The sequence below is a fragment of the Pleurodeles waltl genome, chromosome 4_2, assembly GCF_031143425.1.
Source record: "Pleurodeles waltl isolate 20211129_DDA chromosome 4_2, aPleWal1.hap1.20221129, whole genome shotgun sequence".
In the NCBI taxonomy this organism is placed as follows: Eukaryota; Metazoa; Chordata; class Amphibia; order Caudata; family Salamandridae; genus Pleurodeles; species Pleurodeles waltl.
Window position 1 is genome coordinate 1,043,608,837 of NC_090443.1, and position 27,409 is coordinate 1,043,636,245.

General features: G+C 47.2%; 1 protein-coding gene across 5 annotated transcripts in view; it reads left to right on the forward strand.

Moving 5' to 3' along the window:
- The window catches only part of ZNF692 (zinc finger protein 692), a 93,018-nt gene that overhangs the window by 50,182 nt on the left and 15,427 nt on the right, over window positions 1-27,409 (forward strand). For all 5 annotated transcript variants that reach the window (XM_069233001.1, XM_069233003.1, XM_069233005.1 and 2 more), the window contains exons 8-9: window positions 241-319; window positions 20,410-20,524. In XM_069233001.1, coding sequence (XP_069089102.1) covers window positions 241-319; window positions 20,410-20,524 — 194 coding nt within the window. The remainder of the gene's footprint in view (window positions 1-240; window positions 320-20,409; window positions 20,525-27,409) is intronic.

The following is a 27,409-nucleotide window of genomic DNA, read 5'->3' on the forward strand; positions in this document are numbered from 1 at the left end:
CTCTGATTGTCTTTGCTCAAGAGCCCATCTTCCGCAAATCTCAAGGCACAAAAAGTCAGTTGCCTTTTGGCAACAGTTCACAAACAAAGCAATAGATTTCCTGCTGCAAAATGATTGACGTCTGCCCGATACTCCAAACCCCACCCCTGACCCCATAAAACCCAGCCCTCACAAATGATTGTACTTTTATTTCTTGGCTCAATACTTGTGATAACTGAGTGCTCTTTTGTGTCTGTGCAGGAAGAGTGCCAAGATGGAAATTCTCCAGTGTGACTATGAGGGATGTGGCAAGATCTTCTCCAACCGCCAGTACTTGAACGTCAGTATCTGTTTCATTGGCATGTTTGGCAGTGGGCATGAGGGGTAGTCAATGCTTGATACATAAATCGAGTGGGTTGTAATGGGAGAAAATGAATTTATTGCTGCATTGGTGTAAGGAAATGGCTCCCTGTTGCAGTTACCCCCCACTTTATGCCTGATACTGATGCTGACTTGACTGAGAAGTGTGCTGGGACCCTGCTAACCAGGCCCCAGCACCAGTGTTCTTTCACCTAAAATGTACCATTGTCTCCACAATTGGCACAACCCTGGCACCCAGGTAAGTCCCTTGTAACTGGTACCCCTGGTACCAAGGGCCCTGATGCCAGGGAAGGTCTCTAAGGGCTGCAGCATGTCTTATGCCACCCTGGGGACCCCTCACTCAGCACAGACACACTGCTTGCCAGCTTGTGTGTGCTGGTCGGGAGAAAATGACTAAGTCGACATGGCACTCCCCTCAGGGTGCCATGCCAACCTCACACTGCCTATGGCATAGGTAAGTCACCCCTCTAGCAGGCCTTACAGCCCTAAGGCAGGGTGCACTATACCACAGGTGAGGGCATAGGTGCATGAGCACTATGCCCCTACAGTGTCTAAGCAAAACCTTAGACATTGTAAGTGCAGGGTAGCCATAAGAGTATATGGTCTGGGAGTCTGTCAAAAACGAACTCCACAGCCCCATAATGGCTACACTGAATACTGGGAAGTTTGGTATCAAACTTCTCAGAATAATAAACCCACACTGATGCCAGTGTTGGATTTATTAAAAATTTTACCCAATTGTTCAGTGCAGGACTGACTGGTCTGTGCCAGCCTGCTGCTGAGAGACAAGTTTTTGACCCCATGTGGTGAGAGCCTTTGTGCTCTCTGAGGACAGAAACAAAGCCTGCTCTGGGTGGAGGTGCTTCACGCCTCCCCCCTGCAGGAACTGTAACACCTAGCAGTGAGCCTCAAAGGCTCAGGCTTCGTGTTACAATGCCCCAGGGCACTCCAGCTAGTGGAGATGCCCGCCCCCTGGACACAGCCCGCACTTTTGGCGGCAAGTCCAGGGGAGATAATGAGAAAAACAAGGAGTCACCCACCAGTCAGGACAGCCCCTAAGGTGTCCTGAGCTGAGGTGACTCCTGCCTTTAGAAATCCTCCATCTTGATTTTGGAGGATTCCCCCAATAGGATTAGGGATGTGCCCCCCCTCCCCACAGGGAAGAGGCACAAAGAGGGTGTAGCCACCCTCAGGGCCAGTAGCCATTGGCTACTGCCCTCCCAGACCTAAACACACCCCTAAATTGAGTATTTAGGGGCTCCCAGAACTGAGGAAGATAGATTCCTGCAACCTAAGAAGAAGAGGACTGCTGAGCTGAAAAACCCTGCAGAGAAGACGGAGACACCAACTGCTTTGGCCCCAGCTCTACCGGCCTGCCTCCCCACTTCTAAAGACACTGCTCCAGCGACGCTTTCCACAAGGACCAGCGACCTCTGAAGCCTCAGAGGACTGCCCTGCATCTAGAAGGACCAAGAACTCCAGAGTACAGCGGCCCTGTTCACCAAAGACTGCAACTTTGCAACAAAGAAGCAACTTTGAAACAACACCCGTTTCCCGCCGGAAGCGTGAGACTTGGCACTCTGCACCCCGACGCCCCCGGCTCGACTTGTGGAGAACAATCACTTCAGGGAGGACTCCCCGGCGACTGCGAGACCGTGAGTAGCCAGAGTTGACCCCCCTGAGCCCTCACAGCGACACCTGCAGAGGGAATCCCGAGGCTCCCCCTGACCGCGACTGCCTGCTTCAAAGACCCGACGCCTGGTAAAGACACTGCACCCGCAGCCCCCCAGGACCTGAAGGATCCGACCTCCAGTGCAGGAGCAACCCGCAGGTGGCCCTCTCCCTTGCCCAGGTGGTGGCTACCCCGAGGAGCCCCCCCCCCCCCCCCCCCCCCCCCCCCTTGCCTGCCTGCATCGCTGAAGAGACCCCTTGGTCTCCCAGTGATTTCTATTGCGAACCCGACGCTTGTTTGCACACTGCACCCGGCCGCCCCCTGTGCTGCTGAGGGTGTACTTTCTGTGTGGACTTGTGTCCCCCCCCGGTGCCCTACAAAACCCCCCCTGGTCTGCCCCCGAAGACGCAGGTACTTACCTGCTGGCAGACTGGAACCGGGGCACCCCCTTCTCCATTGAAGCCTATGCGTTTTGGGCACCACTTTGACCTCTGCACCTGACCGGCCCTGAGCTGCTGGTGTGTTAACTTTGGGGTTGCTCTGAACCCCCAATGGTGGGCTACCTTGGACCCAAACTTGAACCCTGTAGGTGGTTTACTTACCTGCAAAAACTAACAAACACTTACCTCCCCCAGGAACTGTTGAAAATTGCACTGTCTCTAGTTTTAAAATAGCTATATGTTATTTATGTGAAAACTGTATATGCTATTTTGCTAATTCAAAGTTCCTAAAGTACCTACCTGAAATACCTTTCATATGAAGTATTACTTGTAAATCTTGAACCTGTGGTTCTTAAAATAAACTAAGAAAATATATTATTCTATACAAAAACCTATTGGCCTGGAATTGTCTCCGAGTGTGTGTTCCTCATTTATTGCCTGTGTATGTACAACAAATGCTTAACACTACTCCTCTGATAAGCCTACTGCTCGACCACACTACCACAAAATAGAGCATTAGAATTATCTCTTTTTGCCACTATCTTACCTCTAATGGGAACCCTTGGACTCTGTGCATACTATTCCTTACTTTGAAATAGTGCATACAGAGCCAACTTCCTACAATTGGCTTTGACGAATATATGAGATTAGTGCTGGTGCTTTATGTGGTGCCCGTTTGGCTATGTGAATGGCACTAGCTGCCTCCCTCCAGTGCAGATGTTGAAGGTTGTGGTGCAAATGTTTTTGTGTTTCTCATCTTTGCCGTTGCAACGAATTGGCCTTCATGTGAATAGTTGCTCTCAAATCCCACGTAGCCTTTTTTTTTTTCCAAAGTCTGAATAAGTCATGTGCACTCTAACAACAGTATAAAATAAAACACTGAGAGGTTTAACTCTGGTAATCCTGTATTGTCCTGTGATTATGGATGGATACTGCCCAGACGTCTTCTCCTTCTTGACATTGTAGTTGTATTTCCATGCCCCTAGAGGAGCGGAGCAGACCATGATTTGTCCAGCACTGATCTTAGCATCAGTTACTCTGTAGAATATATACCACATCAAGTAGGTTATCTGAAATCTGAATACTTTTACATCCAGTTTAGATGTTCTTTTTGTTTTTTTCTTTTCAAAAGTGTGCCTAGATTTCATTCTCACACTAAATGTGTTGCACTTCTAGTTATGTGTAGTTTTGCTTTTATTTGTATAAGTGTAGGAGGCTGGACTGGCTTGTAGTGAGTACCTAGGGGTACTTGCACCTTGCACCAGGCCCAGTTATCCCTTATTAGTGTATAGGGTGTCTAGCAGCTTAGGCTGATAGATAATGGTAGCTTAGCAGAGCAGCTTAGGCTGAACTAGGAGACGTGTGAAGCTACTACAGTACCACCTAGTGTCATATGCACAATATCATAAGAAAACACAATACACAGTTATACTAAAAATAAAGGTACTTTATTTTTATGACAATGTGCCAAAGTATCTCAGAGTGTACCCTCAGTGAGAGGATAGGAAATATACACAAGATATATATACACAATACCAGAAATATGCAGTATAGTCTTAGGAAACAGTGCAAACAATGTATAGTTACAATAGGATGCAAAGGGGACACATCGGGATAGGGGCAACACAAACCATATACTCCAAAAGTGGAATGCGAACCACGAATGGACACCAAACCTATGTGACCTTGTAGAGGGTCGCTGGGACTATTAGAAAATAGTGAGGGTTAGAAAAATAGCCCACCCCAAGACCCTGAAAAGTGAGTGCAAAGTGCACTAAAGTTCCCCAAAGGACAAAGAAGTCGTGATAGGGGAATAAGGCAGGAAAGACACAAACCAACAATGCAACAACGCTGGATTTCCAATCTGGGGTACCTGTGGAACAAGGGGACCAAGTCCAAAAGTCACAAGCAAGTCGGAGATGGGCAGATGCCCAGGAAATGCCAGCTGCGGGTGCAAAGAAGCTTCTACTGGACAGAAGAAGCTGCGGTTTCTGCAGGAACGCAAAGGGCTAGAGACTTCCCCTTTGGAGGACGGATCCCTCTCGCCTTGTAGAGTCGTGCAGAAGGGCTTTCCCGCCGAAAGAACGCCAACAAGCCTTGCCAGCTGCAAATCGTGCGGTTAGCGTTTTTGGATGCTGCTGTGGCCCAGGAGGTCGCAAATTGGACCAGGAGGTAGAGGGGACGTCGAGCAAGACAAGGAGCCCTCTTAGCAGCAGGTAGCACCCGGAGAAGTGCCAGAAACAGGCACTACGAGGATGCGTGAAACGGTGCTCACCCGAAGTCGCACAAAGGAGTCCCACGTCGCCGGAGACCAACTTAGAAAGTCGTGCAATGCAGGTTAGAGTGCCGTGGACCCAGGCTTGGCTGTGCACAAAGGATTTCCGCCGGAAGTGCACAGGGGCCGGAGTAGCTGCAAAAGTCGCGGTTCCCAGCAATGCAGTCTAGCGAGGTGAGGCAAGGACTTACCACCACCAAACTTGGACTGAAGAGTCACTGGACTGTGGGAGTCACTTGGACAGAGTTGCTGGATTCGAGGGACCTCGCTCGTCGTGCTGAGAGGAGACCCAAGGGACCGGTAATGCAGCTTTTTGGTGCCTGCGGTTGCAGGGGGAAGATTCCGTCGACCCACGGGAGATTTCTTCGGAGCTTCTAGTGCAGAGAGGAGGCAGACTACCCCCACAGCATGCACCACCAGGAAAACAGTCGAGAAGGCGGCAGGATCAGCGTTAGAGTTGCAGTAGTCGTCTTTGCTACTATGTTGCAGTTTTGCAGGCTTCCAGCGCGGTCAGCAGTCGATTCCTTGGCAGAAGGTGAAGAGAGAGATGCAGAGGAACTCGGATGAGCTCTTGCATTCGTTATCTAAGGAATCCCAAGAGACAGAGACCCTAAATAGCCAGAAAAGAGGGTTTGGCTACCTAGGAGAGAGGATAGGCTAGCAACACCTGAAGGAGCCTATCACAAGGAGTCTCTGACGTCACCTGGTGGCACTGGCCACTCAGAGCAGTCCAGTGTGCCAGCAGCACCTCTGTTTCCAAGATGGCAGAGGTCTGGAGCACACTGGAGGAGCTCTGGGCACCTCCCAGGGGAGGTACAGGTCAGGGGAGTGGTCACTCCCCTTTCCTTTGTCCAGTTTCGCGCCAGAGCAGGGCTAAGGGGTCCCTGAACCGGTGTAGACTGGCTTATGCAGAAATGGGCACCAAATGTGCCCATGAAAGCATTTCCAGAGGCTGGGGGAGGCTACTCCTCCCCTGCCTTCACACCATTTTCCAAAGGGAGAGGGTGTAACACCCTCTCTCAGAGGAAGTCCTTTGTTCTGCCATCCTGGGCCAGGCCTGGCTGGACCCCAGGAGGGCAGATGCCTGTCTGAGGGGTTGGCAGCAGCAGCAGCTGCAGTGAAACCCCGGGAAAGGCAGTTTGGCAGTACCAGGGTCTGTGCTACAGACCACTGGGATCATGGGATTGTGCCAACTATGCCAGGATGGTATAGAGGGGGCAATTCCATGATCATAGACCTATTACATGGCCATATTCGGAGTTACCATTGTGAAGCTACATATAGGTAGTGACCTTTATGTAGTGCACGCGTGTAATGGTGTCCCCGCACTCACAAAGTCCGGGGAATTGGCCCTGAACAATGTGGGGGCACCTTGGCTAGTGCCAGGGTGCCCACACACTAAGTAACTTAGCACCCAACCTTTACTAGGTAAAGCTTAGACATATAGGTGACTTATAAGTTACTTAAGTGCAGTGAAAAATGGCTGTGAAATAACGTGGACGTTATTTCACTCAGGCTGCAGTGGCAGGCCTGTGTAAGATTTGTCAGAGCTCCCTATGGGTGGCAAAAGAAATGCTGCAGCCCATAGGGATCTCCTGGAACCCCAATACCCTGGGTACCTCAGTACCATATACTAGGGAATTATAAGGGTGTTCCAGTAAGCCAATGTAAATTGGTAAAATTGGTCACTAGCCTGTCAGTGACAATTTGAAAGAAATGAGAGAGCATAACCACTGAGGTTCTGATTAGCAGAGCCTCAGTGAGACAGTTAGTCACTACACAGGTAACACATTCAGGCACACTTATGAGCACTGGGGCCCTGGAGAACAGGGTCCCAGTGACACATACAACTAAAACAACATATATACAGTGAAAAATGGGGTAACATGCCAGGCAAGATGGTACTTTCCTACACAACTCCCCCCCCCCCCCAAACGAAGGACAATAAGACTAGCCATGACCTGATGAGTCTTCATTGTCTAAGTGGAAAATATCTGGAGAGTCCATCTGCATTGGAGTGGCTACTCCCAGGTCTATGTTCCACTGTATAGTCCATTCCCTGTAGGGATATGGACCACCTCAACAATTTAGGATTTTCACCTTTCATTTGTTTTAGCCAAAGTAGAGGTTTGTGGTCTGTCTGAACAATGAAGTGAGTGCCAAACAGGTATGGCCTCAACTTCTTCAGAGCCCAGACCACAGCAAAGGCCTCCCTCTCTATGGCAGACCAACGCTTTTCTCTAGGGGTCAACCTCCTACTAATAAAAGCAACAGGTTGATCCTGGCCCTCAGAATTAAGTTGTGATAGGACTGCCCCTACTCCTAATTCAGATGCATCAGTTTGGACATAGAATTTTTTAGAGTAACAAGGGCTTTTCAGGACAGGTGCAGAGCACATGGCCTGCTTCAGCTCCTCAAAAGCTTTCTGACAGTTTGCTGTCCATAATACCTTTTTAGGCATTTTCTTGGATGTGAGGTCATTAAGAGGGGCTGCAATGGAGCCATAGTTCTTAATGAACCTCCTGTAATACCCAGTGAGGCCTAGGAAGGCTCTCACCTGAGTCTGAGTGGTAGGGGGAATCCAATCAATAATTGTTTGGATTTTCCCCTGGAGTGGTGCAATCTGTTCCCCACCAACAAGGTGTCCCAGATAAACCACCTTACCCTGCCCTATCTGGCACTTTGAAGCCTTGATAGTGAGGCCTGCCTTTTGCAGGGCCTCTAAAACTTTCCATAGGTGGACCAGGTGATCATCCCAGCTGGAGCTAAAGACAGCTATATCGTCCAAATATGCTGCACTGAAAGCTTCCAGCCCTTGCAGGACTGTGTTCACCAACCTTTGAAAAGTGGCAGGTGCATTTTTCAAACCAAAAGGCATTACTGTAAATTGGTAATGGCCTCCAATGGTTGAAAATGCAGTTTTAGGTTTAGCATCTTCTGACAATTTGATCTGCCAATACCCTGCAGTCAAATCAAAAGTGCTTAGATACTTGGCAGATGCCAGTGTATCTATGAGCTCATCTGCCCTGGGTATAGGGTGAGCATCAGTTTTGGTTACCAGGTTGAGACCTCTATAGTCTACACAAAACCGCATTTCCTTCTTTCCATCTTTGGAATGGGGTTTTGGTACAAGTACCACAGGAGAAGCCCATGGACTTTCAGAGTGCTCAACCACTCCTAGTTCTAACATTTTCTGCACCTCTTGCTTTATGCAGTCCCTGACATGGTCAGGCTGCCTATAGATCTTACTTTTGACAGGCAAGCTGTCTCCAGTATCTATAGTGTGCTCACACCAAGAAGTGATACCTGGCACAGTAGAGAAGAGTTCAGAGAATTGATCTAGGAGATTTATGCAATGGTCTTTCTGCTCAGCAGTAAGACAATCAGCCAAAACTACACCTTCCACAAGAGCATCTTGTTCTGTGGAAGAGAAGAGATCAGGTAGAGGATCGCTGTCTTCTTCCTGTCCCTCATCAGTTGCCATGAGCAGGGTGAGATCAGCCCTGTCATAGTAGGGTTTTAGGCGGTTTACATGGAGTACACTAAGGGGGACTTCTTGCAGTGCCTAAGTCAACTAAGTAGGTGACTTCACCCTTCTTTTCAACAATTGTGTGGGGTCCACTCCATTTATCTTGGAGTGCTCTTGGGGCCACAGGCTCCAAGACCCACACTTTCTGCCCTGGTTTGTACTGTACCAAAACAGCCTTCTGATCATGCCATTGCTTCTGGAGCTCTTGGCTGGCTTGAAGGTTTTTACTGGCCTTTTTCATATACTCAGCCATCCTTGATCTGAGGCCAAGTACATAATCCACAATATCTTGCTTAGGAGCATTTAAAGGTTGTTCCCAACCCTCCTTTACAAGTGTGAGTGGACCCCTAACAGGGTGTCCAAAAAGAAGTTCAAAGGGGCTGAAGCCCACTCCTTTCTGGGGTACCTCCCTGTAGGCAAAAAGGAGGCATGGTAACAGAATATCCCATCTCCTGCGGAGTTTTTCAGGGAGACCCATAATCATGCCTTTGAGAGTTTTATTAAATCTCTCCACCAGTCCATTTGTTTGTGGATGATAGGGTGTAGTGAACTTGTAAGTTACACCACACTCCTTCCACATGGCCTTTAAGTATGCAGACATGAAATTGCTTCCCCTGTCTGATACTACTTCCTTTGGGAAGCCCACTCTGGAAAATATTCCCAGGAGGGCCTTTGCCACTGCAGGTGCTGTAGTGGTCCTTAAAGGAATTGCTTCAGGATATCTTGTGGCATGGTCCACTACCACCAAGATAAACCTATTGCCTGAAGCAGCAGTAGGAGGGTCAATGGGGCCAACTATTTCAACCCCTACCCTTTCAAAGGGTACCCCAACCACAGGCAGTGGAATAAGGGGTGCCTTTGGAGTGCCACCTGTCTCGCCACTGGCTTGACAGGTTTCACAGGACTTACAAAAATCTTTTGTGTCCTCAGACATCCTAGGCCAATGAAACAAGGGAACCAGTCTGTCCCAAGTTTTCATTTGTCCCAGGTGCCCAGCTAGGGGAATGTCGTGTGCAAGAGTTAGGAGGAACTTTCTTTACTCCTGAGGGATCACTAATCTCCTGGCAGTTCCAGGTTTAGGATCCCTTGCCTCAGTGTACAAGAGGTTGTCCTCCCAGTAAACTCTGTGAGAGTCACTGACATCCCCATTAGCCTGTTTGACAGCTTGCTGTCTTAGACCCTCTAATGTGGGACAGGTTTGCTGTGCCACACTCGGCAACTCCCTGGCAGGCCCCCCTTCACCCAAAAGCTCAGCAGTGTCTGCTTGAAGCTCCTCTGGTGTAGGTTCTGCACAGGGAGGGAATTCTTCTTCCTCAGAAGTAGAATCCACTGTAGAGGGAGGGATAGTAGGAAGTGGTTTGCTTCTACTAGCCCTAGCTCTAGGGAGCACTTGGTCCATTGTTCCAGGATCCAAGCTTCCCTGTCCTTTTTGCTTTTTGGCCTGAGCCCTTGTCAAAGCAAAAATATGCCCTGGGATGCCCAGCATTGCTGCATGGGCCTCCAACTCCACATCTGACCAAGCTGATGTCTCCATATCATTCCCTAATAGACAGTCTACAGGTAAATCTGAAGCTACCACAACTTTCTTTGGACCAGTAACCCCCCCCCCCCCAGTTGAGATTTATAATAGCCATGGGGTGGCTAAGTGTGTTGTTGTGAGCATCGGTTACTTGGTACTGGTGACCAAGTAGGTGTTGTTCAGGGTGGACCAGTTTCTCTATGACCATAGTTACACTGGCTCCAGTGTCCCTGTAGGCCTGAACCTCAACACCATTTATTAGGGGTAGCTGCTTGTACTTATCCATATTAAGGGGACAAGCAACTAAGGTGGCTAAATCAATAGCCCCCTCGGAGACTAATATAGCCTCTGTGGTCTCCCTAACAAGACCAACCCCAACTAAGTTACCAATAGTGAGCCCAGCTACTCCCTTGGATTGGCTATTAGTAGGTGTGCTCCCACCACCACTGCTATTAGTAGGGACACTAGGTGTAGCAGTAGGGGTTGTAGTGGTAGGAGGCTTGGTGCTTTTCTTTGGACAACTGGGATCTGTTGTCCAATGGCCTTTTATTTTACATAAATAGCACCATGGTTTCTTTTCCTTGTTTTGATTAGAAGAGGATTTGGGCCCACCACCCCCACCAGAGTGTTTTTGTGGGCCTGATGAAGACTCATTTTTAGATTTGTCCCCACCCTTGTCAGAAGACTTACCATCCTTCTTCTTGTTGCCATCTTTGTCACCCCCTGTATGAACTTTTCTGTTCACCCTTGTTCTGACCCATTTGTCTGCCTTCTTTCCCAATTCTTGGGGAGAGGTCAGATCAGAGTCCACCAAGTACTGGTGCAACAAATCAGACACACAATTATTAAGAATATGCTCTCTCAGGATCAAGTTATACAGGCTGTCATAATCAGTAACTTTACTGCCATGTTACCACCCCTCCAAGGCCTTCACTGAATGGTCAATGAAATCAACCCAGTCTTGTGAAGACTCCTTTTTGGTCTCTCTGAACTTTATCCTGTATTGTTCAGTGGTTAAGCCATAACCATCCAGGAGTGCATTCTTAAGAACTTTGTAATCATTAGCTTCATTTTCTTTTACAGTAAGGAGCCTATCCCTACCTTTTCCACTAAATGATAGCCATAGGATAGCAGCCCACTGCCTTTGAGGGACATCCTGTACAGCACAGGCCCTCTCAAGTGCAGCAAACCACTTGTTAATGTCATCCCCCTCCTTATAAGGGGGAACTATCTTATGCAGATTCCTGGAATCGTGCTCTTTTGCAGGATGACTATGGGGAATACTGCTGCTGCCACCATGGGTTTCTAAACCCAGTTTCTGTCTCTCCTTCTCTACTTCTAAAGTCTGTCTATCCAAATCCAGCTGTTGCTTTTTGAGCTTCAGTCTGGTTTGTTCCACTCTCAATCTATTGAGCTCCCTTTCTAACAATCTGTCATCAGGGTGGGTGGGAGGGACATGCCTTGAAACAGAAGTATGGTGAGAATGGACAGAAGGAGACCTGTCCCTTACAGAGGGCACCCTAACAGCTTGGCTAACAGAAACATCAGTACCACTGTGTTGAGAATAAGTGCTTTTGCTATGATGTGAGACAACACTATTTGTATGGTGTGGCTCTTCATCATTACCAACTATGCTAGACTGTCTAGTAATGGGCAGGCTAGGAAGTTTCTTTCCTGAATCTTTTCCTGGGAGAGTCCCTGGATCAGATTGGGAACCATTAGCTACTTTTTCTACAGATGGGGCACTTCTAGCCTTATCCTGTTCTCTAAGCATGTTAAGTAACCGTTCCAAGGAAGGATTCTTCCCTACACTCAAACCTCTCTCTACACAGAGACTCCTTGCTCCTTTCCAGCTAAGGTGGTCATATGCAAGTTTGGACGGATCAACATTTTGGCCTGTTCCAGACATTTTTAGAGAGAATTAAAGTGATAGAAAAAGAGAAAAAAGTTTGTCAGAGCTTTTAGAAAGACAGAGAAAAAAAACTTTTAAAACTTTTTAGAACTTTTTAGAAAGTTAGAAGTACTTTTCAGCACTTAGAAAAGAGTGAAAAGAGGAAATGCAAAACTTTTTGGCAATGTGTGTATATACACTGAACCTGTTTTGTATATTTTTCTCTTATGAAAAGTACAATGACAAGAGTGGTAAGTAGTCTCAAAGCACTTATCCCACCGCTGCACAACCAATGTAGGAGGCTGGACTGGCTTGTAGTGAGTACCAAGGGGTACTTGCACCTTGCACCAGGCCCAGTTATCCCTTATTAGTGTATAGGGTGTCTAGCAGCTTAGGCTGATGGATAATGGTAGCTTAGCAGAGCAGCTTAGGCTGAACTAGGAGACGTGTGAAGCTACTACAGTACCACCTAGTGTTATATGCACAATATCATAAGAAAACACAATACACAGTTATACTAAAAATAAAGGTACTTTATTTTTATGACAATATGCCAAAGTATCTCAGAGTGTACCCTCAGTGAGAGGATAGGAAATATACACAAGATATATATACACAATACCAGAAATATGCAGTATAGTCTTAGAAAACAGTGCAAACAATGTATAGTTACAATAGGATGCAATGGGGACACATAGGGATAGGGCAACACAAACCATATACTCCAAAAGTGGAATGCGAACCACGAATGGACCACAAACCTATGTGACCTTGTAGATGGTCGCTGGGACTATTAGAAAATAGTGAGGGTTAGAAAAATAGCCCACCCCAAGACCCTGAAAAGTGAGTGCAAAGTGCACTAAAGTTCCCCAAAGGACAAAGAAGTCGTGATAGGGGAATAAGGCAGGAAAGACACAAACCAACAATGCAACAACGCTGGATTTCCAATCTGGGGTACCTGTGGAACAAGGGGACCAAGTCCAAAAGTCACAAGCAAGTCGGAGATGGGCAGATGCCCAGGAAATGCCAGCTGCGGGTGCAAAGAAGCTTCTACTGGACAGAAGAAGCTGCGGTTTCTGCAGGAACGCAAAGGGCTAGAGACTTCCCCTTTGGAGGACGGATCCCTCTCGCCTTGTAGAGTCGTGCAGAAGGGCTTTCCCGCCGAAAGAACGCCAACAAGCCTTGCCAGCTGCAAATCGTGCGGTTAGCGTTTTTGGATGCTGCTGTGGCCCAGGAGGGACCAGGAGGTCGCAAATTGGACCAGGAGGTAGAGGGGACGTCGAGCAAGACAAGGAGCCCTCTTAGCAGCAGGTAGCACCCGGAGAAGTGCCAGAAACAGGCACTACGAGGATGCGTGAAACGGTGCTCACCCGAAGTCGCACAAAGGAGTCCCACGTCGCCGGAGACCAACTTAGAAAGTCGTGCAATGCAGGTTAGAGTGCCGTGGACCCAGGCTTGGCTGTGCACAAAGGATTTCCGCCGGAAGTGCACAGGTGCCGGAGTAGCTGCAAAAGTCGTGGTTCCCAGCAATGCAGTCTAGCGAGGTGAGGCAAGGACTTACCTCCACCAAACTTGGACTGAAGAGTCACTGGACTGTGGGAGTCACTTGGACAGAGTTGCTGGATTCGAGGGACCTCGCTCGTCGTGCTGAGAGGAGACCCAAGGGACCGGTAATGCAGCTTTTTGGTGCCTGCGGTTGCAGGGGGAAGATTCCGTCGACCCACGGGAGATTTCTTCGGAGCTTCTAGTGCAGAGAGGAGGCAGACTACCCCCACAGCATGCACCACCAGGAAAACAGTCGAGAAGGCGGCAGGATCAGCGTTACAGAGTTGCAGTAGTCGTCTTTGCTACTATGTTGCAGTTTTGCAGGCTTCCAGCGCGGTCAGCAGTCGATTCCTTGGCAGAAGGTGAAGAGAGCGATGCAGAGGAACTCGGATGAGCTCTTGCATTCGTTATCTAAGGAATCCCAAGAGACAGATACCCTAAATAGCCAGAAAAGAGGGTTTGGCTACCTAGGAGAGAGGATAGGCTAGCAACACCTGAAGGAGCCTATCACAAGGAGTCTCTGACGTCACCTGGTGGCACTGGCCACTCAGAGCAGTCCAGTGTGCCAGCAGCACCTCTGTTTCCAAGATGGCAGAGGTCTGGAGCACACTGGAGGAGCTCTGGGCATCTCCCAGGGGAGGTACAGGTCAGGGGAGTGGTCACTCCCCTTTCCTTTGTCCAGTTTCGCGCCAGAGCAGGGCTAAGGGGTCCCTGAACCAGTGTAGACTGGCTTATGCAGAAATGGGCACCAAATGTGCCCATGAAAGCATTTCCAGAGGCTGGGGGAGGCTACTCCTCCCCTGCCTTCACACCATTTTCCAAAGGGAGAGGGTGTAACACCCTCTCTCAGAGGAAGTCCTTTGTTCTGCCATCCTGGGCCAGGCCTGGCTGGACCCCAGGAGGGCAGATGCCTGTCTGAGGGGTTGGCAGCAGCTGCAGTGAAACCCCGGGAAAGGCAGTTTGGCAGTACCAGGGTCTGTGCTACAGACCACTGGGATCATGGGATTGTGCCAACTATGTCAGGATGGTATAGAGGGGGCAATTCCATGATCATAGACATATTACATGGCCATATTCGGAGTTACCATTGTGAAGCTACATATAGGTAGTGACCTATATGTAGTGCACGCGTGTAATGGTGTCCCCGCCTTCACAAAGTCCGGGGAATTGGCCCTGAACAATGTGGGGGCACCTTGGCTAGTGCCAGGGTGCCCACACACTAAGTAACTTAGCACCCAACCTTTACTAGGTAAAGCTTAGACATATAGGTGACTTATAAGTTACTTAAGTGCAGTGAAAAATGGCTGTGAAATAACGTGGACGTTATTTCACTCAGGCTGCAGTGGCAGGCCTGTGTAAGATTTGTCAGAGCTCCCTATGGGTGGCAAAAGAAATGCTGCAGCCCATAGGGATCTCCTGGAACCCCAATACCCTGGGTACCTCAGTACCATATACTAGGGAATTATAAGGGTGTTCCAGTAAGCCAATGTAAATTGGTAAAATTGGTCACTAGCCTGTCAGTGACAATTTGAAAGAAATGAGAGAGCATAACCACTGAGGTTCTGATTAGCAGAGCCTCAGTGAGACAGTTAGTCACTACACAGGTAACACATTCAGGCACACTTATGAGCACTGGGGCCCTGGATACCAGGGTCCCAGTGACACATACAACTAAAACAACATATATACAGTGAAAAATGGGGGTAACATGCCAGGCAAGATGGTACTTTCCTACAATAAGGTATATATCTGTTAACAATGTATATATTAGTCCACTGAACTAATCACATGGGTATATCGCCCCTATTTCTCAGGCTGCTACTCTCAGATACATCATAAGCATGACAACACATTCTCGCACACTTTAGTTTTCTTTCGTTGCCACATTTCTCATGATAATGCGTCATTAGCTACTATCTTTTATATATAGATATATAAAAGGATATATTTTAATTTTAATTATGTATTTATTATTTGCAGTTTTCTTTAATGTGAGCATGGTGCAAGGGCATTAGAGTGATTTACTTGAGTCCCAATTTGCATTCCTCAATATTTGGCACTGAGAGATTAAATTATTTGCCAAGGATCACAGGATGTTGAGCCAAGGCTGTGACTCAAACCTGGCTCCCTATTACCAAAGTCAGCAGCTGCAGCTATTAACCACATCTCCTCACCAGAAGTAGGAGATAAAAATACCGACAAGCATAATACTTGTTAATTTCATATTGTTTACTTTCTCTGCGCTCACGGTTGCTGGTTGTGATTTTTGCTACAATCTTGGTACATATGATCTGTCTGATTGCTCTTCCCAGTTTTGACCCATCTCTTAGTATAATGTAAAGAATAGATTCATGGACACCTCTCTTTTCTCTGGCCTGCACAGCTGGTGGATGATTTTTCATTGTCTGGAGACCAAATGCTTTCTGAAAGGGGTGACCAGACTCCTTGCTCCTCTTTAGTGAGCAGTGATTGGTGTTTTGTGCCTGACTAAGCCGGTGAAAAGTCAAGGTGAAGCAATCTTCTTTCTAAGTCATGGAAAATCTTTGAGAATTGGTTAAATCTTCTCCTGAGGAGAATTTGCTTGGCACAGCTTTGAAACCCTATATTACGATGGGAGAATTCTACTCCACACAGTAAAAGATTAAGGCTGCTGCAAAACTGTGTTTGTGAACCACCCAGTCAACAGGCAATTCCTCATCAACTTTTATTTAAGCTCTGTGTTTTTAGTGCCTTATCATCAACAACTGAAAAAGGGTTTATGTGGTCAACCTTAGGTTTGCCTGTCAAGCAAGTGGTCAACTTATCATTGCCCCTGTCGATGATGGGACCCTACCGCATTGTCACTGAAATCATATTAGATGTCTGGCTCGTCCACTATGCATTTGTTGTCATCTTCGATAACCTACTCTTTCTTCAAGCAGATGTCACCAACTGTGATGACAGCATCTTCAACGGGGGTATTGGCTCCTGCATCATTAATGATGAACAGGTTACTTACCTTTGGCAACACTTTCTGGGGGGGTACTCGTTTCTAACCACAGATTCTGCATCTTTACAATCAACCACATGCACCAGCCTGGATCCGGAGGATTTTAACAGCAGTGCTCTTGTGTGCCACTATGTGGTATGGTGTGGCTCCACATTGGCATTGTTCCACTTCGAAGTGACAAATCTGGCCCGCATATAAGCACCACTCTAGCGTGTGGACGTCAGTATCTTTCTTGCCCATGTCTGCTCTCTCTGGCACAGACCTCAGAAATTAATCAGGAATATCAGTGTGCAGATTTCTAGATTACGGTCTTTTTAGATGAAAAAGAGATCATTCTACAGAATGGGGAGGTGATAGGAAGGTGAGGAATCTGCTGTTAGAGTATCTATCAGAAAGAGTGTTACAGAAGGTAAGTAACTTGTTCTTATGATAGATGCTTTTAATCACAGGTTCCTTAACTTTAGAATAAGATACCAAAGCAGCAGAGGTGGGTCTGTGGAATGGCACAGACTGAAAAGTCCTGCCTGCAGAACTGACTGAGTGAAATGGCCTTTTTGTCAAACCAGGCTGTCAGGGAAGTAATGTTTCATGAACATGTGTACTGATGTCTTTGTCGCGGCTTGACAGCCTTTGCCCTGGTGGATTGGGCTCTTATTCCTTCCTAAGGCTGTTTCTTGGCCACTGTGTAGCAGATGTTTATGCATAGGACTATCCATCTTGACAGGTTCCTTTTCAGTATTGCCTTTCTTTTCCCCAGAGAACTCTACAAAGAGCTAATTGTCCATCCAGTGGTCTTTGGTGCGATCATTGTAAAACCTCAAGGCTCTTCTGGGGTCCAAGCGATGGAGTCTCTGCTCCTTCCAAGTAGTGAGGCAGATCAAAGAACATTAAGAGAGTGATCAATTGCCCAACGTGAAAAACTGTTCTGGCTTTAGGCAAGAAGGCGGCCTTGGTCCTCAACACCACTTTTGCTGGCATAAAAGTCGTATCGGGTGACTGCATGAGAGACATTGGTGTTCACTGTCACGACACGCAGACATTAGCACAATCTAGAATACGGTCCTCGGAGTCGGTGGAGGGAGAGGGCAGCTGCCCAAAGGTTCGAATGGCGTGCACATGAGAAACACAAGGACCAAATTAAGGGCCCACTCTGGCATCACAAAAGATTTGTGGGGAAACAAATTAATCAAACCTTTTAGAAATTGCACTACAGGTGTTATAATCAAGGAGGGCTGGACATGTACTTGTAAGAAGGCCGAAAGAGCCAATAAGGAGCCTTTAATAATACCCACTGCAAGTCTTTGCTGGGCCAAAGACAGAACAAACAATAAGACATCGACAGTTTAACCTGCAGTGGATCAGTGTTGCTGGTGCCACGTCAGGCTACAAATTGGTTGCTGCACCCAGCATGGACAGGCCGATCTTCTTCAGACATCTGGATAGGAGAGGCAGGGGCAGAAAGCCATGCAGGAGTCTTGTGCTCGCCTCTGTCCAGAAATTGTCTCTGATAGAGATCTTTCTTGGCAATACCAGCATGCAAAAGTGTTGAAATTGCACGTTCACCATGGTTGCGAAAATATCCAGGGATGGTTCTACCTATTGCTGGAAGATGCCTGTGCCACCTCAAGATGTAACCGCATTCGTGATCTGCCAGGTGCCGCCATCTGAGCTAATTCGCCCTGGTATTCAAAGATCCTACCACGTGGTTCACAACCAGGGAGATGCCGTGATGCGCTAGCCAGTCAAGATGAAAATTAGACACAATGGGAAAAAGAGTGAATGCTTTTCCAGTAACAGTGATTTTGGCAAATGCTACGGCTGTCCTTGCCAGGTCTGTTTGAGAACAATGGCACAGCAATCCACCCCTCCTGGATAAGTTACCTGAAAAACTAGTCTAGTGATCCTGAAGAAAGGGGGACTGACCGTCCATGAATAGGTCTAGTGCAGTGTTTGGAAGATGGGCTTTGAGGTGGTACCTGGATGAGCAGTACTTCATTTGAGCCAGAAGTACATTACTGTAAGCTAGACAGTTGTGTGAAGACTGAGCCTCTTCTACAAGGATGTAGACACATAGACAATGTGCTTCAGCCCAGTAAAGCAGACAACGAAACTGCAGAATACCTGGAAACTACAGAGACATTCATCTTATTCTTGTATAAGACACAGAAAGGAGGGTATCTGTTTCAGACAGGCATTTTGTGCCCTTCCACGCAATACTGATCGTACAGCCCAAACCCTTCAGCAAGTCTCACACCCTGCTCCACCCCTGTGTTTGCTAGTAGGAGGGAAGGATACAGCAGAGTTTTCCAGCATTACAAAGCTTCACATCCAACAGGTCATGAGTCTTCCTATGCAGAATATCTCTTAACTGTTTTTTCCTTGCCTTATGTGTAAACCCTTCACGTATTTGACTTCTTGTGCCCCCAGTTTATTTCTTGAAATGTTCCCTACCCGATAGTCTGCACGCTAGCCAGAAGAATTGACCAAGGTTTCTGTACCTTGTGCTTTTTTTACGCTGAGGTAAGATGGTTCTCAAAACATAGCTGGTATTATTTGTACAAATCTTTCAGGTTTTCACATCACTGACAGAGTTGGCCTCTCAGTATCTTTCCACAAATCCCTCCTCTTATAAGTTATTTCTCATGACTTGAATGTCGAATGTGGATAGAAGCCCTTCCTAGAACAACATTTCTACCCAAATCTGCATCATTACAGGGGGTGTTATACGGTTAGCCCCACTTTGTTTGAGGTTATTACGAGATGGTCTCCAGTATTGCTACTTGATAATAGCTTCATTCTTCTGCGCCTCCAGGCCTCACTCTGTATGCTCCTAACCTAACGTGGCATCAGTGGCTTTTCATCAACTTGTATTTTGAGAGCATTTGTAGGTGAGCTTTATGGCCTAATGTACACGATCTTTGCAGGACTTCTCACCCGGTGGTATCTACTCATATCGAAGGTTGCCTCACCCGGAAAGGACTCGCAACAGGTTTGCTGGAGCCTTGAGGGTAATTGTTGTCTTGCTTCAGTTTTTTGGGCTTTGAAACCACTTCCAGTGGTTGGCAGTAGAGTCTAGCTAGATGCTTGTGTATACAGTCACTGTTGTTGTGTCTACCAGGCCGTGTTCTGGTACCCAACGCCCGTTGCTTCTCTTTTCATGACACACTTATCAGGGAGCATGTGTCCAGCCCACAGCTTAGTATTCAGGTGGTGTTATCAGGCAGCTGCAGGTCCCATTGATTGACAATGTGCATAATTGAAAGGGTCTGCTGGATGTAAGGCTGCCTCCGCAGGCGGCCTTTGAAGCTTGTGATAAAATGAGTCTGTGTCCTATGTCGAGAGGGTTGGGTGGATCACCCTCAAAATCACTTCATACAGGGCTCCGGTCCTCACTTTCTTTTTGTGCTGCACTATGTGGCGCAACAGTGTTGCAAGAGATGTGAGGCCAGTTTGCTTTGTGAAGAACCAGTTGTACTTGTAAGTACAATAAACTTCACAAATAGGTAAATTTGCGAGTCACAGGCGATGCTAGTCTAGGAAGCGTTCTGCATTGGGCCAGCCTTGCACACAGGGATCCTCACCCAAGTCCTTCGCTACACCCATCCGAATACCAATTAGATCAAACACATTTTACTTACACATTAACTAAATCAGTAGTAAACTGGACATTAAACAAATCTCTGCCTACAAAAAGCAACTCGGCAGCTATCTACATCTCATTGATACAATTCAAGGTACTTGTGGGTATGGAGCCCAGATCAAGAAGGTGCTCTGGTGCCATGGTGATGGTAGAAGGCGCTATGCGAATACAGGTGGTGTAATATATCCCTACCCTCAGCATTTTAATTTTGTAGATGCTTAAAAATGGCTTATTGCTTGTATCATTGAGCAACATGGAGCATCTGTACTACCAGTGGGCGTATGTGTAGTAAAATAGGAAACTGGGTGTCTACTATTGATGTTGTCCTTCAGCACAGGTTGTGCTCAAGGCATAGAGCCTTTGTTCCAGTGGCACATCCCTTTAAGGGTGTAGCCAATCAAATAGATGCCCACGACACTATTTTACAGGCACAGTCTTTATCTGCCTTGGAAGCTGAGGAATCGTTGTTTTATGATGCATCCTGAAACTGAGAACGTCTGTTTGCTTTAAAAAAAAAAAAACAACAACTACCTGTTACTCTTCCCACAGCACCATAAAAAGTACCAGCACGTGAACCAGTACACCTTCACCTGCTCGGAGCCCAGCTGCGGAAAATCCTTCAACTTTAAGAAGCATTTGAAGGAGCATGAGAAGCGGCACAGTGGTGAGTTCCCTCTTGCATTTGTAGACAGACATTCATCACAGTATACGGTTATACGGTTAGGACTTAGATACAGTGTGCAGCAGCTCCTGCACAGTGTATGGCGCAGTGTACCCACTTACAGACAGTGCTTCCCTGCTGTATCTGCAACATTCCCAGAGACGTCATACATCACAGTGCTAACACTCACAGCGACAGTGAAACTGTACATTTATCATGTTAACACGTGCAGACTGTGCTTCCCTGCCTGATCTCTGCGACATTCATACATCACAGTGTTAACACTCACAGCGACAGTGAAACTGTACATTTATCATGTTAACACGTGCAGACTGTGCTTCCCTGCCTGATCTCTGCGACATTCATACATCACAGTGTTAACACTCACAGCGACAGTGAAACTGTACATTTATCATGTTAACACGTGCAGACTGTGCTTCCCTGCCTGATCTCTGCGACATTCATACATCACAGTGTTAACACTCACAGCGACAGTGAAACTGTACATTTATCATGTTAACACGTGCAGACTGTGCTTCCCTGCCTGATCTCTGCGACATTCATACATCACAGTGTTAACACTCACAGCGACAGTGAAACTGTACATTTATCATGTTAACACGTGCAGACTGTGCTTCCCTGCCTGATCTCTGCGACATTCATACATCACAGTGTTAACACTCACAGCGACAGTGAAACTGTACGTTCGATGGCATCTGTCGCTGTAGATACGCATGTTCTGCAATAGCTCGCCATCTGGTGTTGGGCCGGAGTGTTACAAGTTGTTTTTCTTCGAAGAAGTCTTTCGAGTCACGGGACCGAGTGACTCCTCCTTTTGTCTCCATTGCGCATGGGCGTCGACTCCATCTTCGATTGTTTTTTTTCCGCCATCGGGTTCGGACGTGTTCCTGTCGCTCCGAGTTTCGGAACGGAAAATTAGCTAATTTCGGAAGATTTTCGTCGGTATTGTTGCGTTCGGGATCGGCGTACTTACATTCAACACCGCATCGAAGATCGAAGAGCTCCGGTGCCCTTCGGGGTAGTTTTTCGATCCTCCGTCGGGGCCTGGTCGGCCCGACCGCGTGCTGAAGAACGCCGATGGAACGGACCCCGTTTCGTTTCTGCCCCAAATGCCACAATAAATACCCCTACACAGACCAACACTTGGTCTGCAACCTGTGCCTGTCACCTGAGCACAGCGAAGACACCTGCGAGGCCTGTCGTGCGTTCCGGTCCCGAAAAACACTCCGAGACCGTCGAGCCAGAAGACTTCAGATGGCGTCCGCACCGACAGCCCAACGGGAGTTCGAGGAACAGGAAGAGGAAGGTACCTTCTCAATCCAAGACTCAGACTCCGAAGGATTCGACGATACACAAACCGTGAGTAAGACGTCGAAAACCACACAGAGAAACATTTACAAGGCCCAGGGGACGCCACTGCCACCAGGCCATGGCTCGACCCATAAATTCGGTGACCGACCGTCGGCACCGAAAAAGGCCCAAACAGTGCCGAGATCGTCCGACTCCGGTCGAGACACCGGCACGCAGCCTTCTCGGGACTGAGAAAGTGCTGGAGACAAGCCTCGACACCGAGATGCCGGTGTGGACACGGCTCGACACCGAGACAGCGGCACCGAAACAGATCGACGCCGAGAGGTTTCGGCCCCGAAAAGGAAAAAAGTCACCTCGGAGCCGAAAAAACACGCAGACAAAGTTTCGATGCCGAAACAAACTGCAAGCGACCCAGCTTCAGGCTCTTATACAGAAGAGCACTCGCTAACCTCCCAAATGCAGAAGCATAGGTTTGAGGAAGAGCTACAAGCAACTGATGTGGACCATACGCAAAAGCGTATCTTCATTCAGCAGGGGACAGGAAAAATAAGCACCCTTCCCCCCATTAGGAGAAAGAGGAGGTTGGAGTTCCAGACGGAACAAACACCACAACCAAAAGTGGTGAAAAGAGTTACACCACCACCCTCTCCTCCGCCCGTGATTGACGTTTCACCAGCACAAACTCCATCACACTCCCCAGCTCACACCACCATGAGCCAGGGTGACCAAGATCAGGACGCATGGGACCTATACGACGCCCCAGTGTCAGATAACAGCCCGGAGGCATACCCTACAAAGCCATCTCCACCAGAAGACAGCACCGCGTACTCTCAGGTGGTGGCTAGAGCAGCACAATATCACAATGTAAGCCTCCACTCAGAACAGGTCGAGGATGATTTCTTGTTCAACACACTCTCCTCCACCCACAGCTCATACCAAAGCCTGCCTATGCTCCCTGGTATGCTCCGGCACGCAAAAGACATATTTAAGGAGCCGGTCAAAAGTAGGGCAATCACACCAAGGGTGGAAAAAAAGTATAAGCCGCCTCCTACGGACCCGGTTTTCATCACTACACAGCTGCCACCAGACTCTGTTGTTGTAGGAGCAGCTAGGAAAAGGGCCAACTCCCACACATCTGGAGATGCACCACCCCCAGATAAAGAAAGCCGCAAGTTCGATGCAGCTGGTAAGAGAGTCGCAGCACAAGCTGCAAACCAGTGGCGCATCGCGAACTCCCAGGCACTACTTGCGCGCTATGACAGAGCCCACTGGGACGAGATGCAACATCTCATTGAACATCTGCCCAAGGACTTACAAAATAGGGCAAAGCAAGTGGTCGAGGAAGGACAGACCATTTCCAACAACCAGATCCGCTCCTCCATGGACGCTGCAGATACAGCTGCACGGACAATTAATACATCTGTAACTATCAGAAGGCATGCATGGCTCCGAACGTCTGGATTTAAACCAGAGATTCAACAAGCAGTTCTCAATATGCCTTTTAATGAAAAAGAACTGTTCGGTCCAGAAGTGGACACAGCGATTGAGAAACTCAAAAAAGATACGGACACTGCCAAGGCCATGGGCGCACTCTACTCCCCGCAGAGCAGAGGGAATTACAGCACATTCCGTAAAACGCCCTTTCGAGGGGGGTTTCGAGGTCAAAGCACACAAGCCAGCACCTCACAAGCCACACCGTCCAGTTACCAGGGACAGTATAGAGGAGGTTTTCGGGGACAATATAGAGGAGGGCAATTCCCTAGAAATAGAGGAAGATTTCAAAGCCCCAAAGCCCCTACTACTAAACAGTGACTCACAGGTCACTCACCCCCTCCACACAACACCAGTGGGGGGAAGAATAGGTCATTATTACAAAGCATGGGAGGAAATCACTACAGACACTTGGGTTCTAGCAATTATCCAACATGGTTATTGCATAGAATTTCTACAATTCCCTCCAAACATACCACCAAAAGCACAAAATTTAACAACACACCATTCCAATCTCCTGGAGATAGAAGTGCAGGCACTATTGCAAAAGAATGCAATCGAATTAGTGCCAAACACACAAATAAACACAGGAGTTTACTCACTGTACTTTCTGATACCAAAGAAGGACAAAACACTGAGACCAATCCTAGACCTCAGAGTAGTGAACACTTTCATCAAATCAGACCACTTCCACATGGTCACACTACAAGAAGTATTGCCATTGCTAAAACTGCACGACTACATGGCAACTTTAGACCTCAAGGATGCTTATTTCCATATACCAATACACCCATCGCACAGGAAATACCTAAGGTTTGTATTCAAAGGAATACATTACCAATTCAAGGTACTGCCTTTCGGATTAACAACCGCACCAAGAGTCTTTACCAAATGTCTAGCGGTAGTCGCAGCACACATAAGAAGGCAGCAGATACATGTGTTCCCATATCTAGACGACTGGCTAATCAAGGCCCATTCGTTAATAGAGTGCTCAAATCACACAAATCATATCATACAAACCCTCTTCAAACTAGGGTTCACCGTCAATTTCACAAAATCCAAAATTCTGCCACGCAAGGTACAACAATACCTGGGAGCCATAATAGACACATCAAAAGGAGTAGCCACTCCAAGTCCACAAAGAATTCAAAATTTCAACACCATCATACAACGCATGTATCCAACACAAAAGATACAAGCAAAGATGGTATTACAACTCCTAGGCATGATGTCATCATGCATAGCCATTGTCCCAAACGCAAGACTGCACATGAGGCCCTTACAACAATGCCTAGCATCACAGTGGTCTCAAGCACAGGGTCACCTTCTAGATCTGGTGTTAATAGACCGCCAAACTTACCTCTCGCTTCTGTGGTGGAACAACATAAATTTAAACAAGGGGCGGCCTTTTCAAGACCCAGTGCCACAATACGTAATAACAACAGATGCTTCCATGACAGGGTGGGGAGCACACCTCGATCAACACAGCATACAAGGACAATGGAACGTACATCAAACAAAACTGCATATCAATCACCTAGAACTTCTAGCAGTTTTTCAAGCACTAAAAGCTTTCCAACCAATAATAGTTCACAAATACATTCTCGTCAAAACAGACAACATGACAACAATGTATTATCTAAACAAGCAGGGGGGGACGCACTCCACGCAGTTAAGCCTGCTAGCACAAAAAATTTGGCATTGGGCAATTCACAACCAAATTCGCCTAATTGCACAGTTTATACCAGGGATACAAAATCAACTCGCAGACAATCTCTCTCGAGATCACCAACAGGTCCACGAATGGGAAATTCACCCCCAAATTCTGAACACTTATTTCAAACTCTGGGGAACACCTCAGATAGACTTGTTTGCGACAAGGGAGAACGCAAAATGCCAAAACTTCGCATCCAGATACCCACACAAACAATCCCAAGGCAATGCCCTATGGATGAACTGGTCAGGGATATTTGCTTACGCTTTTCCTCCTCTCCCTCTCCTTCCTTACCTGGTAAACAAACTCAGTCAAAGCAAACTCAAACTCATATTGATAGCACCAACTTGGGCAAGGCAACCCTGGTACACAACGCTGCTAGACCTATCAGTGGTACCCTGCATCAAATTGCCCAACAGGCCAGATCTGTTGACACAGCACAACCAAAAGATCAGACATCCAGATCCAGCATCGCTGAATCTAGCAATCTGGCTCCTGAAATCCTAGAATTCGGGCACTTACAACTTACCCAAGAATGTATGGAAGTCATAAAACAAGCAAGAAGGCCATCCACCAGGCACTGCTATGCAAGTAAATGGAAGAGGTTTGTTTGCTACTGCCATATTAATCAAATACAACCATTACACACAACTCCAGAACATGTAGTGGGTTACTTGCTTCACTTACAAAAATCTAACCTAGCTTTCTCTTCCATTAAGATTCACCTTGCAGCAATATCTGCATACCTGCAAACTACCTATTCAACTTCCCTATATAAAATACCAGTCATTAAAGCATTCATGGAGGGCCTTAGGAGAATTATACCACCAAGAACACTACCTGTTCCTTCATGGAACCTAAATGTTGTCCTAACTAGACTTATGGGTCCACCTTTTGAACCCATGCACTCCTGCGACATACAGTTCCTAACCTGGAAGGTGGCATTTCTCATCGCCATTACTTCCCTAAGAAGAGTAAGCGAGATTCAGGCGTTTACTATACAGGAACCTTTTATACAACTACACAAAAATAAAGTCGTCCTAAGGACCAATCCTAAATTTTTGCCAAAGGTTATTTCACCGTTCCATCTAAATCAAACAGTGGAACTTCCAGTGTTCTTTCCACAGCCAGATACCGTAGCTGAAAGGGCACTACATACATTAGATGTCAAAAGAGCATTAATGTATTACATTGACAGAACAAAAAACATCAGAAAGACTAAACAACTCTTTATTGCATTTCAAAAACCTCACGCAGGAAACCCAATTTCAAAACAAGGTATAGCCAGATGGATAGTTAAATGCATCCAAATCTGCTACCTTAAAGCTAAACGACAGCTGCCCATTACACCAAGGGCACACTCAACCAGAAAGAAAGGTGCTACCATGGCCTTTCTAGGAAACATCCCAATGCAAGAAATATGTAAGGCAGCCACATGGTCTACGCCTCACACATTCACCAAGCACTACTGTGTAGACGTGTTATCCGCACAACAAGCCACAGTAGGTCAAGCCGTATTAAGGACATTATTTCAGACTACTTCCACTCCTACAGGCTGATCCACCGCTTTTGGGGAAATAACTGCTTACTAGTCTATGCAGAACATGCGTATCTACAGCGACAGATGCCATCGAACTGAAAATGTCACTTACCCAGTGTACATCTGTTCGTGGCATCAGTCGCAGTAGATTCGCATGTGCCCACCCGCCTCCCCGGGAGCCTGTAGCAGTTTGGAAGTTACCTTCAATTATTTATATATGTATCATCTCAACCTTAAATAGGTGCATACTTAGTCACTCCATTGCATGGGCACTATTACTACAATTCAACTCCTACCTCACCCTCTGCGGGGGAAAAACAATCGAAGATGGAGTCGACGCCCATGCGCAATGGAGACAAAAGGAGGAGTCACTCGGTCCCGTGACTCGAAAGACTTCTTCGAAGAAAAACAACTTGTAACACTCCGGCCCAACACCAGATGGCGAGCTATTGCAGAACATGCGAATCTACTGCGACTGATGCCACGAACAGATGTACACTGGGTAAGTGACATTTTCAATTTATCATGTTAACACGTGCAGACTGTGCTTCCCTGCCTGATCTCTGCGACATTCACAGAGACGTCATACATCACAGTGCTAACACTCACAGCGACAGTGAAACTGTACATTTATCGTGTTAACATGTGCAGACTGTGCTTCCCTGCCTGATCTCTGCGACATTCATACATCACAGTGTTAACACTCACAGCGAAACTGTGCATTTATCATGTTAACACGTACAGTGCTTCCCTGCCTGATCTCTCCAACATTCACAGAGACGTCATACATCACTGTGTTAAGCCTTACAGC